An 18,778-nucleotide genomic window follows, 5' to 3' on the forward strand; every position below is an offset into this window, starting at 1 on the left:
TTTGATACATCCAAACAATAAGTCGCAGTTACTAAGTATCGGAAACAGGATATTCAAACGCCTTTATATCTAAAGCTAACGTACTTTGATGATGCACTGAAAACAAGTAAGGCAGTCTATGGTTAAGCACCTATAGAAAATAAAATGATTTCCTTCATCGAAGGTGGAAAATGTTCCCAATCCTCTCCTATTTTTTTCCATTTTTTTATATTTATATTAATATTTTTTTTATTATTATTATTTATTATTTATTATATCTTAAAAAACTGAAAACTGATGAGTTGCCAACATCCAACGTTGTGATTGGTTAATGCGAACAAAAGCGCGAAATTTTGAATTTTCGTATACTTTGAAATAATTGTATTGTACATTTCGAGATGTGAGACTTACATTTCAGCAATAAAGTCAATTTATAGCAAAAATGGAAATATGCCGTTAATAAATCATTTTAAAAACATAAGATATTATGATTTGAAATTATTAGTATAAATTAATAATAATAAAATGAAATGAAGGAAAATTCTTTTTTATCTTTTGTACAAAATTAAGAGGTCTGCGAGCAATGGATACTAATTATCAGAATATTCAATCCAGTAAATTTGAATAATATTCACGAGTGTTTGTTCGCGGCATCTGCGCTCCATGTGCGTAGCACGAGAGTAGAGAGCAATAATTTATAAAATTTTTTTTGGTTGCTGTAAAAGTGAAAGTTCATTTGGAAATGCGGTCCTTTGTCGTTTAATGAGTTTTTTTTGCGGATGGGGAAAACCCAGAATATAAACATGTGCGGCAGTTCCAGCGGTGCGCGCGGAAAAAAGGCTATGGTCGTCCAGCAATTGTCGCGCAGGTAAACGTGGAGGGAAATCCGGCTTTATATCCCTTGCAGCTCTAATTGGCCCCACGAATATGCCCAATGCTGGAGAAAACTCTCTGATCCTTCTTCAGGAAGGAGGAAGCAGTCAGTAGTTCTCGAAAACTCGATCCTTGCACCTCGTTGCTCTCTCTTTCAATTACCTAGTTGCTCTTTCAGTTAACTTGCTGCCTTCAGTTCTTTACTTCGTTGTGATAGCTAATAGTAATAGCCTTCAGTGGTAACGCGTGTGCTGAACGTGAGTGCGAGATTCTGGCTTTACATCACGTTCTGAGGACAACAGTTGCGTGCGAGCACAGTGTCGTGCTTTTTTTATTCTGTGTTAAGTGACTTGGCGAAACCGTGATCGCAACAAGGGCTACCGGCACCCGTTGGCCTAGCTGAGGATATGCGTGATATCCTCTGAGGCGTCTCCGACCCTGGGCAGCTCAAACAGCAGCAACTTGGCCCTACTCTTAGTAAGTAGCGTAACTCTTTGTACATTTGTCGATTGTGTTTGCTCATATTTAGATGGCTTTTCCCTACTCATGACTGGGGTTTTTATGCCGAATAAATACGAGCCTAATTATACTTGATAAAAATCTAATAAAAATAAATCCATGTCCTTTATTTATTCAATATTTACGTACCATATCCGTATTAAATTTCAAAGAACTTAATATACATCAGATTTATAAATTCTTTCTTATAGGTGATTTGAATTTCTGTGCTGATTATATTTAACTTGGAATTTCTATAAAATAATTGTCCCATTTGTTCAGTGTTTTTAACAGCAACGATTTTAACAAAAATACACGCGATATTAAATAGATTACTTACGCCAAGACTATAAGAATGAATATAATAATAATAATGAAAAAGCCATTATAAAGAAAATACCATATTTGAAACTTCATCATTTAAGCAATAAATTTTATTCATGACATTTGTTTGTCCACAAATTATTCCTTATAAAATTAAATTTTAGGTGCTGGACCTAGTATTCAAATTTGAATCGAGTTAAAATATTAGAAAAATTAAAAACAAAATTTATAAGTAAGCCAATCATTATTTCATGAGATGAACTGACGGTACCGAGTATATAATAGCAAGTAAATCAATTATTTATTGAATTAAAAATATAAAACTGTTGTGACCCATTATTAAAGGCTCGTGGATACTATCTATAATCAGTCAGAGCAGTATCCACGGATTTTCCATGAAATATTTTGCTCAAATGTGCCACGTATATATATGCTCATAATCTCGTCGATCATCATCATTGCGCTTTCTCTCTCTCTCTCTCTCTCTCTCTCTCTATCTGTGTGTGTCTCTGCTGTCGGTTTCCTCTGTCTGTCTCTGTCTCTCTCATTCTCTCTCTCTCTCTCTCTCTCTCTGTTTCTCTTCCGCTTCTCACTCTCTCAACCTTTAACGCATGCGCACTACTTCGATTATTCGACCCTAAGCCTTACAGTGATCACAAGCCAAAATAGTTCTGTATTTTTAATTCAATAAATAATTAATCTACTTGCTATTTTATACTAGATGCCGCCAGTTGATCTTATGAAGTAATGATTGGCTTATTTATAAATTTTTTTTATCAATCTTTCTAATTTTTTACTTCGATTCATACTTGGGTACTGGGTTCAGCATCTAAGAATTAATTTGTTTTTCAAGGGATGATTTGTGTATGAACAAAGAAATGTCATTAACAGAATTTATTGTTTAAATAATGAACTATCAAATGGTTAATTACTTTTTCTAATAACTTAAAAATAAAATCTGGTTGGTAGCTTTTAAGGCCTCAATCAGCCCTATTCCCTCCGATCAAATAATTTAGGTGTTCGTAATACCAGACTCCTCGTTGTTCCACGCGCCACCTTATGTATATGAGACGTAAATAATCACAAACAATGCGGTTCGATAATTCTTGTTTGGTCTCTTTTTATAAATGTTTTTTTAGTTATTTTTTGTTTGTACTGAAAATACCAGAGAATTTAGTTTTATCATATGATTGACAATTTAGCACATTAGATTTTTATTAATGCCTTTTTTCAATTTCATTAACGAATTCAATGGCATTATCAGTTATTTTAATTACTATTAATATATTATATCACACAATCTAATTAAACCACCGAAACGTTATATAGCATTTGTTAATTAATATCGCACCGCGTCACTTGAATAAATCTCCGTTTGCAAATTGCAGAATTTACAGTAGTTTTATTTTACTAGTTCTTGAAAGACCTATTATATCTGATACATCGGATATTTCGATCCGATCATTAGTAAGTCATTATTGCAAAACCAGAACGGCGTCATCATATGTTGAGTACTTTATTTTTATTGTCAATACTTTGAAAATGTGTTGAAACATAGTGTGTTTAGTATATACTTTGTATTAAAATTATGTATTAGTTAACAAATGTAATTGGTATGGTAACCCCAAGGATATCTCATTGTTACCATATGCGTCATCCATCTTAGGGAAAGAGTTAGCCGCTGATTATAACGCACCTTTACACTACTATGTGGCCACCATTACCGCTCAAAAAAATTGTACTCCGAGTCTCTAAAAAATAGCCTTCCAGATTTGGTAAAATTCAATTGCGTTGATTGCTCCGTCAATGCCGTACCTACATTGTAATTCACTGCTACTTGTGTCTATACGTTGAAAGTTTATTCAATTAGTTTAGCTATATTTATGATTGAAAAATACGTATTAATGAATGAAAAATTATCAGTAATAGTTTGAAGTTGAAAAACTGGACAGTCGCTGGAAATTGGTTGAGTAAATATTTAGTTATAAAATTAAAATATAGTAGTAGATAATTATTATTTTTATTCATATTTTTTATACATACTTTGTGATTATTTTACTTTTTTCAGATGAAAACTAGCCCAGTTTTTCAACTTTAAACTATGACAGAATTTTTCATTAAAGTCTATGTATTTTTCAATAATAAATATAGGTATACTAAATGAATAAACTTTCAGCTTATAGCCGTGAGTCCATGAGTAGCAGTGAATAGTAAGATAGGTACGGCACTGACGAATCAGCGAAAGCAATCAATTTTACCAAATCTGAGGTCTATATTCTAGGGACCCACAGAAAAATTTTCCAGCACCGTTAGTTAATCCAGTGAGGTTTTAGGCCTCGCCACATGTGCGCATACGCGCGCGTACGAGGGCGCACAAACGTGTATAAATAGCTAAAAATTTTGATAGTGCCAACTACAGAAAGTTACTACTATTCCTCGCATGCCCCAAACGAACACACTTACTCCCGGAACAAACGTATCATAACACTATATTATTGAAGGTTATGATACGTTTGTTCCGGGAGTAAGTGTGTTCGTTTGGGGCATGCGAGGAATAGTAGTAACTTTCTGTTGTTGGCACTATCAAAATTTTTATCGATTTGTACGTGTTTGTACGCCCTCGTACGCGCGCATATGCGCATATGTGGCGTGGGCCTAATAACATTCGTTTCGACTCACTTATAGTCGTCCTCCAATCTGTCATAAACTCGTTAATATTTGCATCAGTGAAACTTGAAAAACAGTGAAGTTGTTCAGGAGTTGAAAATTTTGTCTTTTTTCAGCAGAAATATTTGTTAGCAGCACAAGCAATCGATAATGCGGGTAAGTTGTAGAGTAAGGTTATATTATGGTTCGACGTTCGTATTGGCTAAACAACAGCGGAACAAATGTGACTGTACATCTGTTAATTCGATATTTTACTCATTAAGGATTTTCTCTTGTATGCAAGAGCTCTCATCCGACTTTCTCTATCTTAATATCTTATATCTTAATCTTAATCTTGAAATCTTAAAAAATGATAAGTCACCGGCATCCAGTGTTGTGATTGGTTGATGCTCAAAAAAGAACGCGAAATTTTGAATTTTCGCATACTTAGAAATATTTTTATTATATATCTAGGAGTCTGAGATTTATATTTCAGCAGTAAATTCAGTTTATGAATAATTAACATAGATAATAATCTACAATAATAGAAAATTTGAAGAATATGCACGCGTGTTTTTATTGAGACAACAAAAACCATACGATATTAAATGTATTACACATATATTAATATGAAATTACAAATGAAGCCACAATTACTATTATCGAGTATGTAAAATTTAGTGTTGTATAACAGTATAATTTATTTATCGTATGTCGAATTGATCTTTTGGATAATTTATCATGAAATGAGTAAAAGTTTATTTTTTGTGAAAAAATGGGTGCAAGTTTCATTTTTATTCATTAATTAATATTGATGTACGTAATGTATTTTAAACGTCATAATTTACTCGTGTCCATTAGAATCTCCAAGTTGGCACGTAAAAGGTTCAAATAATGTAATATAAAAAATGCGAAGCGTGCTAAATAACACTAGTTATTGCACAAGTTTGAAAATATTCTCCATAGTATTTATTTTTCTCTTATCTAAGTCTTTTGCAAAAATCAATATGTACTTTCGTTTATTTAAAAAAATTAAAACCTAAAGAGTTGAAATATACGTAACTTCAATGGATAAAACTGTTACGAATTGTTGAAAATGCTAATTTTTCCAGTACTATATTATTTTTAAAGATTTCAATAAAGAGTTTATCTATTTTGAAATGTTAATATTTATAAGAAACAATTTTAGAAGCGATTTAATGAAACGACGTAACAACAAACGTACCATAGCTTTTTAACAATAGTATAATTTTCAACTTTTAAAAACATACCGATGCCTATTTTTGAACACGCTTATTCATTCATGATGTACTCATTTTGATTTTCTCAAAGTTTCGTGATTTTTTAAAGAAGCTTGCTACGTAAATCTTCAATGGAAAAACAAGAAAATTTAGTTTTCTATATATTCTCCTGTAAGTAAATTTATTAATTTTATTTTTGACAATTTATACAGAAAGTTTTTTTTAGAAATCACGAAATTTAGAAAAAATTGAGATTAGTACTTCTTAAATGGATGATGTTGTTAAAGAGATAGTTTTCAAAAGCTATAAATTTTGTTAAAAAACCATGGCGCGCCATTATTACGCCGTTCCACTAAATCGCTTTTATACTTTTTTCTCATCAATGTTGACATTTGAAAATTGATGAAGACGTTCTTAGGATCTTTAAAAAAAAAATGTTCATTTTTGACAATTCATAACAGAGTTTTAACTATCAAAATTGTACATTTCTTATCTCTTGATTTTTATTTTTTCTGAGTAAACGAAAGTACATATTGGTCTTTGGAAAAGACTATACGTAATCAAATACTATTGGGAATATCCACAAAAATTTTCCGTTTCAATCTAGCGATAAAAATTCAATCTGGCTTCAACTTAAGTGCAAATTGCGACACCTCAAATAATCTCGCTTATTACCACAATGTTGTCGTTTTTCTAAAAAAGCTTTTGCCTATTTGCTTATAAAAGTGCCATATTTTTTTTTGATGAATTTCTGAACAATATAGTTTCTATAGTCGTGCTTTTAAATAATTAAAAGGGACGAAATATTGAAAAAAATTATAATAAAATTGGAAATTCTAAAGGACAGTATATAGAAAGGAAGAATGGTGCGTAGAGCGTTATTTGACAAATATAATACGGGCCAGATTATTACTGGCTGTAAGACACATTCACGTACAATTGAAACGTTCGTATCTATGAAAATATCGGGGAAAGACCTAATTTCAACAAAGTTTATATTGATTTCAGTTTGGCCCTGATGCTCCGTTAATTTCTCTGATGAAAGAACAGAAGACCGGACTGGCGATGTCGCTGGTCGTATTAGAGGATTTGGAAGATGCAACTGACTCAATGAACAATACCTATTTGCACTATACGGTCGATTACGAGGCTCCAGAGGTCGCGTCGCTTTTAATACAGTTTGGTGGCGATGTGGATGCGAGAAATAACTTAGGGGACACTCCATTGATGAAAGCTGTTAAGGCCGAGGTGCCGTGTCCACGTGTGATAGACAATTTGCTACTATTCGATGCCGACGTTTATCTGCAAGATAGGGCTGGCAAAAGTTCGTTGAGAATCGTTGATTCCGTCGACTGGTTAAAGAACGATCCGAAAAGGTTTCAGGTTTTGCGGATTTTTATCGAATACGCGAAAAACATGATCGACTTCGATGTGCTACGCGAGGGAGACCGTCATGTGATCGAGCTGCTGCTACAAACCAACATCAATCTGAAAAAAGCCGACACCGAGCGCAGAACTCTAGTTCACATACTCGCAAAGAATCCGAACTACCGCGTTATCAATCAGCTGCGCGGTCGCGAATACGACGTGAACGCGTACGATATGTACGGAATGACACCGCTGATGTACGCCACGACCAATTGCCTCTTCAATAACGTGCAGTTTCTGTTAGAGGAAGGGGCCGACATCGAAGCTATCAACTTGGATATGAAATCGTCTTTGTTTCTATCGTTTTACCCGTACTTGGAAGGAGATGCTTGGAAGACCGCTGCAGTTCTGCTGGAGCATGGCGCCAACGTTCAAACACAAGCGGCATTTCCCCAATTGGCAACGATCTTCGACCTGTTAAACAGCGACACTGACCCAGACACTAACTATGGTGCGGCTGAACTCGCTCTCGCCCATTTGGCTTTGCAAGAGGCGCTTGGAACACCGATCACCAACTTGGTTCAATCCAAACTCAGTACGAATCAGCGTTTCTGCGACATCTTTCAGCAATGTCAGCAAGAACTTTTAAATACAGTGTATCCGTCCACCAGTTTGCTCGATTGCCTTTCAGTCGTCAAGGATAATTTGGAGCAATACTTTATCTCCAACAAAGCGGCTGTAGAATTTCATCTTTACAACACGAGCAATGAGTATTACCGTATGCTACTACAAAACCGCTTCAAGAATATATCTAGAAAACTAGCATTGACAAGAACAGCTGCTCACGTGATTTGTCGATTAATGTCGCCAGATTTTCTCTGTTATCCAGAAATCGGTTTTCGAGTTGTTCAATATTTGAGTGACGAAGAAACTCACCTTTTAACAATGATAAAAGAATAACTATACTAACTACATGGCTTCAGATATTTCTACTAAATCAATCAGATAATCATGTATTGATATATTGCCAAATAATTGTTAAGATCAAATCAATAAAATATCAATTTTTTGACATACGACATTCTGTATATTATTATGTGTATGCTTTTCGTCAAAACTATAAAGTGCTCGCAAATGGCACAGACAATCACTTCACGCGAATCGTATCGTCATAATAGACATGGATTTGATGGCTTACACATTTGAACTTGAACCCCAGAAGCCTTCAAAGCAACATAGTATGAATAATAATAAAATTAATATAAAAATGTATATTACAATTTATTATTGAACGGAATAAATCACATTTTATAAAGCACGCTACAAATAATACGTGAACATAACGAATTTTAGCGTAATATCATATAAAAATATGTGCAAGTTGACCAGCTGAAAACTAAAATAATAGCGTCATATGTAGAATTTCAACTGCTATCAACGAACTCCATAACGCTTAACGTAAACAACAAGTTCTCTCACAGATTCTTCTATTCTACAACGATAACCTTGATCTGACTGCATGACCTTTCGAATAAAATCTTTGCGATTGACGAAGTGATAATATTGATAATGAATAGGATCTTTGGTGTAATCTCTGGCGAAACGTTTATTTAAAAATACTAGAGGTCCGATTTGCACGGCTGCGAAAAGTCCATGTAATCGTTGCCTCTGCACGGCTTGCAAGACTTTCTCCAAGCATACGACTTGATCGATCGATATGCCATTCAAAGTGAGGGTCTGCTCCAACACCGAGTGATACACTTTTATGGCGAACTGTTCGAGCTTGGTCCTCATCGCACCGTCCAGGTTCAAGTGAAGCAACTGGATAATGTCTATGGCAAACGGCGCGTACACAACCATTTGAAAGTCCAAAAGCCGACAAAGCTTGTCGTCTATGGAGAACATCAGATTGTTGATCCACAAGTCTTGATGGCAAATGACATTACATTCGCCATCGGTCAGACGGTTTCCTCGCGTCATTTCCTCGTATGCTGTGACAATGTACTCGGACTCGAGGCCCAAATCGCGAGCTATGCATTCAGCCAGCTCTAGACCAGCCCTCAACCACTTTGAATTGCGCCCGTCGTCGCGCTCGAAACTTTTGGCCCTGAAAAACCCTTGAAACGCCTCTGTCAGTGGCACTTTCAGTTGACGTTCCAGTAGCATCGAGCAGGCGTGAAAACGCGCGACCGCGGTAACAGCAGCTCTTAGCTGCGACGCCGTTAGTCTTCCGGCGGCCAAATGAAATCCCCGAGACTTTAAGTTTTCCAACACAAGCACGTTGTCCTTGGCCAGGTAACACTGCGGCGACCATCGCTCCACGTGAAATTGACGAAGCCGCGGCAAAAAGTCACGGTAAAAGTGGCTTTCCTCGCGAAACACTCGCGAATTGAAAGCGCTACTGTTCGCTACCGATGACTTTACGAAAAATGTGTAACTCTGCGCCAACTCGCGATTGCCGACTGTGCATTTAACTTGAATGGTCAACAGCAGTTGTTCGCTCAAATATCCGAGCTTTTCGCTGTGCAAAGGTACGATATGGAAGTCAATAGACTTGATACTTTTCAAGCTTGAAAATCTACTGACTACCGTTGCAACTTCTTCTCGAGTTAGATAGTCAGTCGCAGCGGACAACACCAGATGTTGTGACATCGTGCGGATTTGAAAAAAAATCACACTGGTCCACTGATTTGTAATTCAGCCGTTCTTCACATTCACGCCGACAGTCGTATCTGCGATAAAAAGCATCCTTCTGATATAAAGCTGATCGTGCCCATGAATGTTTTGAAGTGCACGACTCAATGTGATAAGAAATAATTATATTCTTAAAATATTTTTGATGGATCGCCAATTTCATTAAATATCAATTGGATTCGCAATCTTAATGTTACTTTTATTTTCATTATTTCTCGTGTTCATCGTCACTTATATCGCTGTGCTTTATATATCATTCTTTTGGTATTAAGTATGGTAATATAGATATGGTAATTTCCAGTAACGCTCACATTGAGTTTTCACAAAAAATTTATTGCTGCGATAAGAAAACTATATCCATTTCTTTCTCGAATATTTATTACAATTAATCTGATCGCTAATATCTATAATAAGAATTTTATAAAATTATGGAAAATCAGACAAAAACGTACACAAGAAGTTTAGAGTTACAAAAATCAGCGACAAGTAATGATTAAACTTACCTCTAAGCGTGTCTACTGTGGATAATACCTTTGACGAATCTCGCTAGCTCTTTTAATAGCTCGGACTTTAGTTCCACCACTCAAAGTTACGTAATATATGCTAGCATTCTAGAACGTCAATATTTTTCAAATAAAATGGTCGATTTTTATCGTTTCAGGATAAATAACTGGGAACTCCGATTTCAAAAGTTTTCCTCCGGAAATTTTATACTATGTATGTAAAGGTATAGTTTCTATGTGCCTGATTGCTTGAAAGCAGCAATATTTTTTCAAAAATTTGAAATTACACGAGGGGCATTGTTACAATTTTTATCGATCGATTTACCGATGTAAAACGTATACTTGTGGATGACATCATTCACTATGGTAACCAATGACGTCTAGTCTTGGGCGTAATGACTTTATCTTAAAGGTAACTTAAGCGCCTCTGCTATGAAAAAATTTGCTTTGTATCGAATCTTATTCGCGAACATGATATCGCATGACGAAGAGTTTATTGTTACTTCTCGTATAACTTAAATTCACTATCCGATATTCTCCCCACGCTTAGTCATACGAAAAATGATATCACGATTAATAAAGAATGCTCTTTTCCGATTTGACTACTAAAAATAAATAATTGATACTGAATATAAAAAATTTGATGGCAATAGATTTAAAATCAACGGAAGCAGTTAAAAAGCCATTTTGTGATTATTAGGATCAGATTTATTCGTGAAAAATTAGTTAGATTATAAGCAATAATTATTTTTATAAAGAAAAGTCATTCATAACTTAGCTCTATATGTATTTTGTATTCAAAGTTCATGATATGGTAATAACCTAATTAATATGCTCAAAACACATCAAATAACATCTCAAAAATACATATTCTTAAACTCTCAATGTAATAAAATAATATATTACATTTATAAATATTATACAATATACATTTACGTATTTGGTATTGAACTTGCCTTAGTGCTCAGTAAACAATCACAAAATAAAGGAACTTTTGCTTTCTAAACGTTGTTTCAGAAAATACTATACCTAACATAATGGGAAAAAGTGTTTGGTCTTGTGTGTATTTTCACCCTCGCTTCATTCAAGTGTAAACCTCACACCAGAAAAGAATCTACTTTCTCATAATAGTTAGGTAATGTACTATTTTGTTAAATTTATCAATCATTTTAAAATGTAATTTGCAAATTCATAAATTAAGTGCAGATTATCATCATTTCTAAAACTTATTTGTTGACACCTATGAAAAAATTCATTATGTTAAGTACAAAGTTTTTAAAACATAATTATTATCATATACACACACATGCGCGCGCGCGCGCACACATAAACACATGCACGCGCGCACACATACACAGTTTAATATTACCTCAAACTTAGGACTTTTTTTCTAGTTTTATCAGCCCTCTTTCACTTGTTTTTCTTCAACATCCTTACCATTACTGTTTGATTCTTGATTATTTGTCTTTTTGTAGTACTTTAGTTTTCTTTTTAGATCATTAAAAATCTCTTTCACCCATACCCAATTCATTGGATCATCAAAATTGAACATACTATCAAAACCCATACCATCTTTTACATTATCCAATCTTAAGGGGAATTTTTAAAAAGCAGTTAATAATTTTGTTACAGTCAGCTGCTTTGGATTTTTCTTTGCTATTGCTTCTTTTTCCATGTCTATCAGCTACTTTACAAAGAGTGGATATGATGGATTTGTAAAGATATATGATGAAGATATCAACTCCTGAATCAATAATAATAAACACAGATGGACTTTTTTTATAACATAGTTGTCAGCAATCAATGTTAACATAGCTGGCTCAGTATACAAATCTTTATCAGCATTATTCTTTTTAGAATAATTAATATATTTTTAAGTCTCTAAAATAATTTTTTTCTTTAAGATGTGACCCATAAAAAGAAAAATTGTTTTATTACCCTACTATTCTATTTGATATCAGCTGTAAACATTCTTACCTTGATAACTGGGTCCTTGTTTATAATTGTACATTATGAACAAAATAATGTAATCAATGAAATCAATTTTAACTGGAATATAAAACTCATTTGTAACAAAGAATCACAAACGAATTGAAAGATTGTATAAAAATAATCAAGTCTTACAATTTGATAATACTACAAGAATATCAGATTTTTCATTAGTTGGATCAGTTTGATTACGTACCTAATTAAATGCACTCTTTCTTGCTCGCTATCCTCCACGATTCTCATCTTCATCATCTATGAAAACAATGAATGGAATGTTCCCTTAATGTTTGATTACTTGACTTTTCATATTTTTCTTGTTTCTTATCTAATATTTTACAAATCTTTATCCCAATAAACTTCAAAATTAAACAATCTTTTACAGAATTTAATTTGTTTGGATATTTTTGGAGTATCACTGCTTTTCCAACATTAAAAGCTAATAAATTTTCTTTATGTTAGTACAATCATCTTTGATTTCATTCAACCACTTCATAAATAATGGATTTTGGCTTTTATTTTCCTGGGCTCTTTTCATGATTTATACAATTTATTATACTGCTATTATCTATACTGAAAATATAAACAAGAATAGAAACTCTCTAATTCAGTAGATCTATACATCGAAATTTTATCTGTTTACATATCAGTCGATAGTAACTATGACAGTTTTCCAACTTCACTGATTGATTAACATAAAGTGAACTTATGCTTACAAAAATAGCTTTACAATTAGTGACTTGATTTTCATTAATACCAAACTGTTTATACATACATACTGCTTGAAAACTGTATAGTCTCCGACTACATGAATCCCATGGAGACTATAAATGAACTGCCAAAAGGTGCAAACACAAGGATCTATTTTGAACATAAAATATTATAAGGAGATCTAGCTTGAGTTATAAAATATAATACGATTTTTCCACTGAAACTTAAGCGAGAGGCGGAGCGATACAACTGGTTACAGCGCTCGATGCAGCGGCTATCGGTAAAGCGCTTAGAACGAGATAAACTTATTAGGCTCTCTCCAGATAAGATCCGAGGGTCAGAAAACCGCGCGGCATTTTGCAATTCTGTACTAACAATAGCTAAAAGCAATCTGGCAATAGCGTTGTGATATGTCGGATCGGAACATGTAAACACAGTTGACTAGAAGAAAGTAACTAATTAACTAACTTCATAACAAGTAAAGTAGCTAACTAACTAATTTCAACAAATAAATAATCAATTACAAAAGTACAAGGTGAGTTTTTCAATTAGTATTTGGCAAGTGCTAGTTCTTGAACTTCAAATGGTGATTGAGAATTTTTCATTAAATACTACGTATTTTTCAATAATAAATATAGATCAATTGATTGACTCAACTTTCAGCTTCTAGCCACGAATACCCGAGTAGCAGTAAATAAAAATGTATAGGTACAGCACTGACGGAACAACCGACGCAATCAAATGTCATTTTCTGAGGCTCCGCAGAGCAACTTTTCCAGACTCCGGAGACTTTAGACCCTGGTCCCATAGCTACGTATGAATGCGGACGGATACGGACGCGAATCGCAACTCTAGTAACATCACTAAAAATATCTAGTTCGATTATTTAGTACCAACACTACCGGTAGTGAGCAAAAGTAACTGTTGTTTAAAACTGTAGCGCCGAACGTACCACATTTAATGTTCAAATGTCAGGTCTACAATTTACTTTTCAAATTCTCATGAATATTGCTTAGTGATGAGTATGCTAATGTAAAAAAAGCTTTTGGGATGATTAATACATATCATTTATATATTTTTTCTTCTTCTCATATATTCAAGTACTTCCATAAAATTAACGCCTAATTCCACTAATTGTAGTTGAAAGTCTATCAATTCTCTATCATTTGCCATCTTATAGACTGCAATAATGTAAAGGTTAAATAAGCGTTCATTAAATGTGGTACGTTCGGCGCTACAGTTTTAAACAACAGTTACTTTTGCTCACTACCGGTAGTGTTGGTACTAAATAATCGAACTAGATATTTTTAGTGATGTTACTAGAGTTGCGATTCGCGTCCGTATCCGTCCGTATCCGTACGTATCTATGGGACCGGGGGGCCTATTCTGAAAAAAAATTTTGTGGTAAATCAGTTTGTCACTTCAGTTTACCACAGAATTAATCACTTTAGATGTGATAAATGCTTATGACATGTGCTAAAATTTTTTTTCAGAATAGGGGGGGGGGCCTTATTGTAGTGCTGGTCAGACGCAGTGACTAATGAATGTTAGTTTTGTGACGGACACGATCGACGCACAATGTACTGCGGAACGCATAAAACCCTAGCAAAAACACTAACTTCTAGGAATTCTGAAAAAAATGTTTCCAGTGGCAACCTTGCATGAGTATAATACTTCGAAAGAATTTAGTGACTTTTATTTGAAAAGAGAAGTTAATTGTCAACACTGAATGCTATTGTAATTTTTTATACGACATATATAATATGTTATTGCTGAAGATTACAATTATTGATAATAATAATTTTCAAAACAAACTAAGCTTTCGACATTAATATAATAATAATATTGACTTTTTAATAAACGATAATATATAATACTGCGAATAATATGTGACGTGACGCATATACACACACGCACACACTCACACATATATATATATTTATTTATTTATTTCTTAATTTATTATTCTATCACTGAGATCAATCAAAGGAGTTTATAAAAAATACATCTAATAAATAGACTTTTTTGATAATATGCAAGATATATAATTATATATTTTGTTCTAAAAATATTGAATAATAGAAATTAATGCGTATTTTTATGAGAATCACATGACTTAATATCTAGCGTTAAATTCTTAATATATTCATGCTACAAACATTCGGTATAGAATCGAAGAGAAATTTCAAGATTTGAGTTCGTTATAATATTGATTTGATTCTAAAGTTTAAATAAGTTAAAAATCTTGAATTGTATGTTATATCTTTTCGCCGATTATTTTTTTCACTTGAAAATTAATAATGGTGGTGGTAAGTTGAAGATCGCTGAAAAATTAACTATTGCTTTTTGTTTGTTAACCTCAAAATTCTAATTCCTTCAATACGCTCATCTGGCATCATATATCTTCCATTTTCCTAATGGATCTTGTGCGTTTTTACCGGGAAAATGTATATTATATATATTATACTCCATTCAATTGTTACTAATATTTTGTGTAAAAAATTTGAATAATTATAAATCATGAACGCGCGCAACATTCTGAAAAACTGCCTTATGTTCTTCCGTGATTCCCTTAAAACCATAAAATATTAGCCCCTCATATATCATAAAAAATCTTGAATATATGAACCATAATTTATATTTTAGTTTGACGAGAAATTACTGGAGTTAATTAGAATAGGGTCCAACAGCGATGCCAAGATGATCATTGAAAGAGGTAAGGGTATGCAACACACAATGGATGTAAAACGAGAAACTTTATTGCATTATGCAGCTGAATACGGAAATAAGGAGATGGTCGAATTTTTGGTGGATTTAAGAAGCAACATTAATGCAAGTAATGAAATTCAAGAAACTCCATTGATCAAAGCTATCGGAGCTTCATCACCGAGCACGGAAGTGGTAGAGTTTTTGCTTAGAGCCGGCGCCGATCCTCTGGATGCATTGTCCATTGTTAGCGAATCTTCCGAGTGGCTAAATAAAGATCCTACTATTGAAAAATATCATATTTTGAAAATGTTTATCGACTTAGCGTATGATTTTAGCCAGTTTGTTATACTACGCGAAGGACGCGAAGAACACATCAAATCATTGTTCCTAGCTGGTATCGATCTCCACAGGGTTGATCGTGCGAAGGGTAGAACTTTGGTACACGTACTCGCAATGAATGGGAGTCGCGGTGTCATTGATTTGCTGTACGGTAAAAATGTGAATATAGAAGCGCGTGACCGAGATGAGATGACGCCATTGATGTACGCAGCCTGCGCTAACAACGCCCGCGGCGTGGAATTCCTAGTGGAAGAATTGGGAGCAAATGTCGAAGCTGCAAACCAATATGGGGAAACAGCTTTGTACAGAGCTATTTACAGTGGAGATTTACCGCAGAGCAACAGGCTATCGATTCAAGCTCTTTTGCTGGTCGGTGCAAACGCGCAAATAAAATCTAAGGAAGGAATAACGATCTTTGACATACTCGCGGGAGATATCATATCCAACGGATTGGTTGACCTTCCGCTTGCTCATTTGGCCTTGCAAAAGGCACGTGGAGAGACCATAAATGAGCTCATTTATAGCAAAATTAATTCTAATGACAAATTCAAAAGTTACTTAGAGCACTGTCAGGAGGTACTTGAGCGTAGAATCGACGAGCACATTAGGTTAATTGATATACTGATAGCGAGCGAAAGAATAATAAAACACTACTTTAAGGATAACAAGTTCTTTAACGAAGTGGAAAATCTTGAGCTGGACATTGAATATTATGAATCAATAGTAATCAAGCATCTGGCCAAGTACGAGCTGATGATTCCATTGAGAAAGGCAGTAACTCCGATTATTCCTTGGCTAATGCACTTGGAATATGTAACATGCCCCTATGTATGGGGTAAAATCGCTTGGTACTTGCGTGAGAAAGATTGCCAGTGCTTAATTACACTTTATCACCGATATCAACTGTCCAAAAACGAGTTTCCTATCTAGATATGATGAAATATATATAATAAATCTGTCCAATATGCTCTACATCAACTAATATGGAACGATTGTATCAAAATAAACCTACATTAATTATATATATATCTATAAGGTTTTATTTCTACTTTTTAAATTTTGGCAGTATTTCAAATATAAATTTTTGTTTTTTCCTAATTCTGTATTCAACATTTGTCTAATAAAAATATGAAATTGAAACTATTTCTAAATATTTTTTCCCCAAAATAATCAGCGAAAACTTGAACAAAAGAAATCTCTTTCTGTAATATTAGCTTTCATTACTTTTGTAACTATGTTCCAACAACATCACGATATCAAAATGTAATAAAAATTTTTTTAAATACTTCTGTCTAAAAAGTCTAATAATTTAAACAACTTTTTTTCATTGAAAAAATATTGTCATTATCGTCAAAATATTTCCACATTGTGTGGAGTGATCATACAAATTGGAAAGTCTGAGAATTATATATCATTTTCATCGATTTCAAAAAGGAGGAGTTATTATTATAAAATATTAGACTCAAGTTTTTTTATGTATGTTTGCATAAATCTATACAAATTATTCAACCGATTTTAATAAAGGTGCAGGAATTTATTTGATAGATTATGCTAACTAAATGGTGCCGTTTTATTGTGTCCACTTGATTTAAGAAATTTTAGGAATGATTGCAAAAAGTAAATTTGAAGTCGGCTTTTTTAAATTAATGATGTTCTTGACATTACCTAGGTGTTTGTCAAAGTCTGGCATCAAGGGCTTCTGCACAACTGAAGAAATATTTTCCAAAACGTGATTACGAGCTGAATCATACATATAAAATAGAACTATACAAGTAAAAATAAATTAAAATGTAAATAAATGCCAATTAATAGAAGCAGACGAATCACAAAGCAGTATCTTAGACCGACACTCAGTCTGTTATACACTGTAGATTTACCAATAAGCTTCCAAACATCATAACAGTAGCAGTATAAACGGTACAGCTATTTTAATATCACATCCAGAGACAACTATAGTATCCAAAATATTACAAAATTATATAGTTAATTATCTTTAAAATTGGTTCAACTTATGAAGTATGTATTATAGTAAGTGAAAGCAAATCACAATACAAACGTCGTTCATTACGTTCCACAAAGCAATTACGTTAAATATCTATAGATATATACTTAGACCGAAGACTTACATGATAAAAGCATATCTTCACAAAACGGAAACATAACTGAGATTAAAATGGACAAAAATGTACTGAGCTCATCGGAGGAAAATCGGAGCTTACAATAGAAAACAAACTACTGCTATAATAAACTATATTGAAACCAATATGCACCTATGAAATTTAACTATGAGGTATCGCTTCAATTTCGAATATTGAAATCCTGGAAAGATTCCAGCCAAAACTCTTACCTAATACCGTACAGACACCATGGTTCGTCCCAAGCGAAATTATCCACCATGATCTATATCTTTTGCTGCATCACATATCTTTATATAATACATTTAGGAGGATTTTATTTATTTGCAAATATGTAGGTACAATGTACCGAAAAAAAACAACCAAGTAAGCGAGACTGCCGCTATTTTAATATTAAATTCACGTAAAAATTATGTAATCACTCAATTAATAATCACAACTTTTATCATTATAGCACACGAAGAAAAATAATACGATAATAATTAGTTATCAATTAGTTATAATTTTATTCACAAATGAAAGATCATAAATGTAAATTTCCAAAAAAAATTTACATTCGTTAACATGTTATAAATAATTGGTTTAACTATTTGATTCTCTAAAAGTAAATAAATTAAACAGTAACATGTTAAATTAAATTGTTCTATAAATAGATATCTCTAAAAATTAGCAGAAAAACACAATGAAAGAAAATTCAAATACCTTCCCAGCCTTGCGTCGTATTCTACTAATTTAATGAAAATCATCCCTTTTGCTGATGAATTTGATGCGT

The 18,778-nt window shown here is 33.4% G+C and overlaps 3 protein-coding genes across 11 annotated transcripts; 2 read left to right on the forward strand and 1 right to left on the reverse strand.

Annotated features, from left to right (window-relative positions):
• Positions 1-4,302: 4,302 nt before the first annotated feature.
• LOC131665719 (putative ankyrin repeat protein RF_0381) lies at positions 4,303-8,002 on the forward strand. Its single transcript, XM_058937778.1, has 2 exons — positions 4,303-4,497; positions 6,570-8,002. Exons 1-2 carry the CDS (start codon positions 4,492-4,494, stop codon positions 7,887-7,889), a joined length of 1,326 nt encoding a protein of 441 aa, XP_058793761.1. The 5' UTR covers positions 4,303-4,491; the 3' UTR covers positions 7,890-8,002.
• A 210-nt stretch (positions 8,003-8,212) lies between these two features.
• LOC131665720 (uncharacterized) lies at positions 8,213-17,616 on the reverse strand. 9 transcript variants are annotated; one of them, XM_058937787.1, is made up of 7 exons: positions 13,545-13,609; positions 12,888-12,973; positions 12,312-12,685; positions 12,104-12,175; positions 11,496-12,023; positions 10,127-11,366; positions 8,213-10,027 (listed from the first exon to the last, which is right to left on the reverse strand). In XM_058937787.1, exon 7 carries the CDS (start codon positions 9,579-9,581, stop codon positions 8,364-8,366), a length of 1,218 nt encoding a protein of 405 aa, XP_058793770.1. In that variant the 5' UTR covers positions 9,582-10,027; positions 10,127-11,366; positions 11,496-12,023; positions 12,104-12,175; positions 12,312-12,685; positions 12,888-12,973; positions 13,545-13,609; the 3' UTR covers positions 8,213-8,363. The 9 variants fall into 9 exon arrangements, with proteins under 9 accessions (XP_058793770.1, XP_058793763.1, XP_058793771.1 ...); XM_058937780.1 differs by having other exon boundaries at positions 12,888-13,264; positions 13,348-13,604; XM_058937788.1 differs by lacking the exons at positions 12,888-12,973; positions 13,545-13,609 and adding an exon at positions 17,537-17,616.
• Positions 14,989-17,112, forward strand: LOC131665718 (ankyrin repeat domain-containing protein 17-like). Its single transcript, XM_058937777.1, has 2 exons — positions 14,989-15,132; positions 15,470-17,112. Exons 1-2 carry the CDS (start codon positions 15,124-15,126, stop codon positions 16,799-16,801), a joined length of 1,341 nt encoding a protein of 446 aa, XP_058793760.1. The 5' UTR covers positions 14,989-15,123; the 3' UTR covers positions 16,802-17,112.
• Positions 17,617-18,778: the final 1,162 nt, after the last annotated feature.

This window comes from Phymastichus coffea, unplaced genomic scaffold, assembly GCF_024137745.1.
Source record: "Phymastichus coffea isolate CEN01 unplaced genomic scaffold, Cenicafe_Pcof_1.1 PCOF00053, whole genome shotgun sequence".
Lineage (NCBI taxonomy): Eukaryota > Metazoa > Arthropoda > Insecta > Hymenoptera > Eulophidae > Phymastichus > Phymastichus coffea.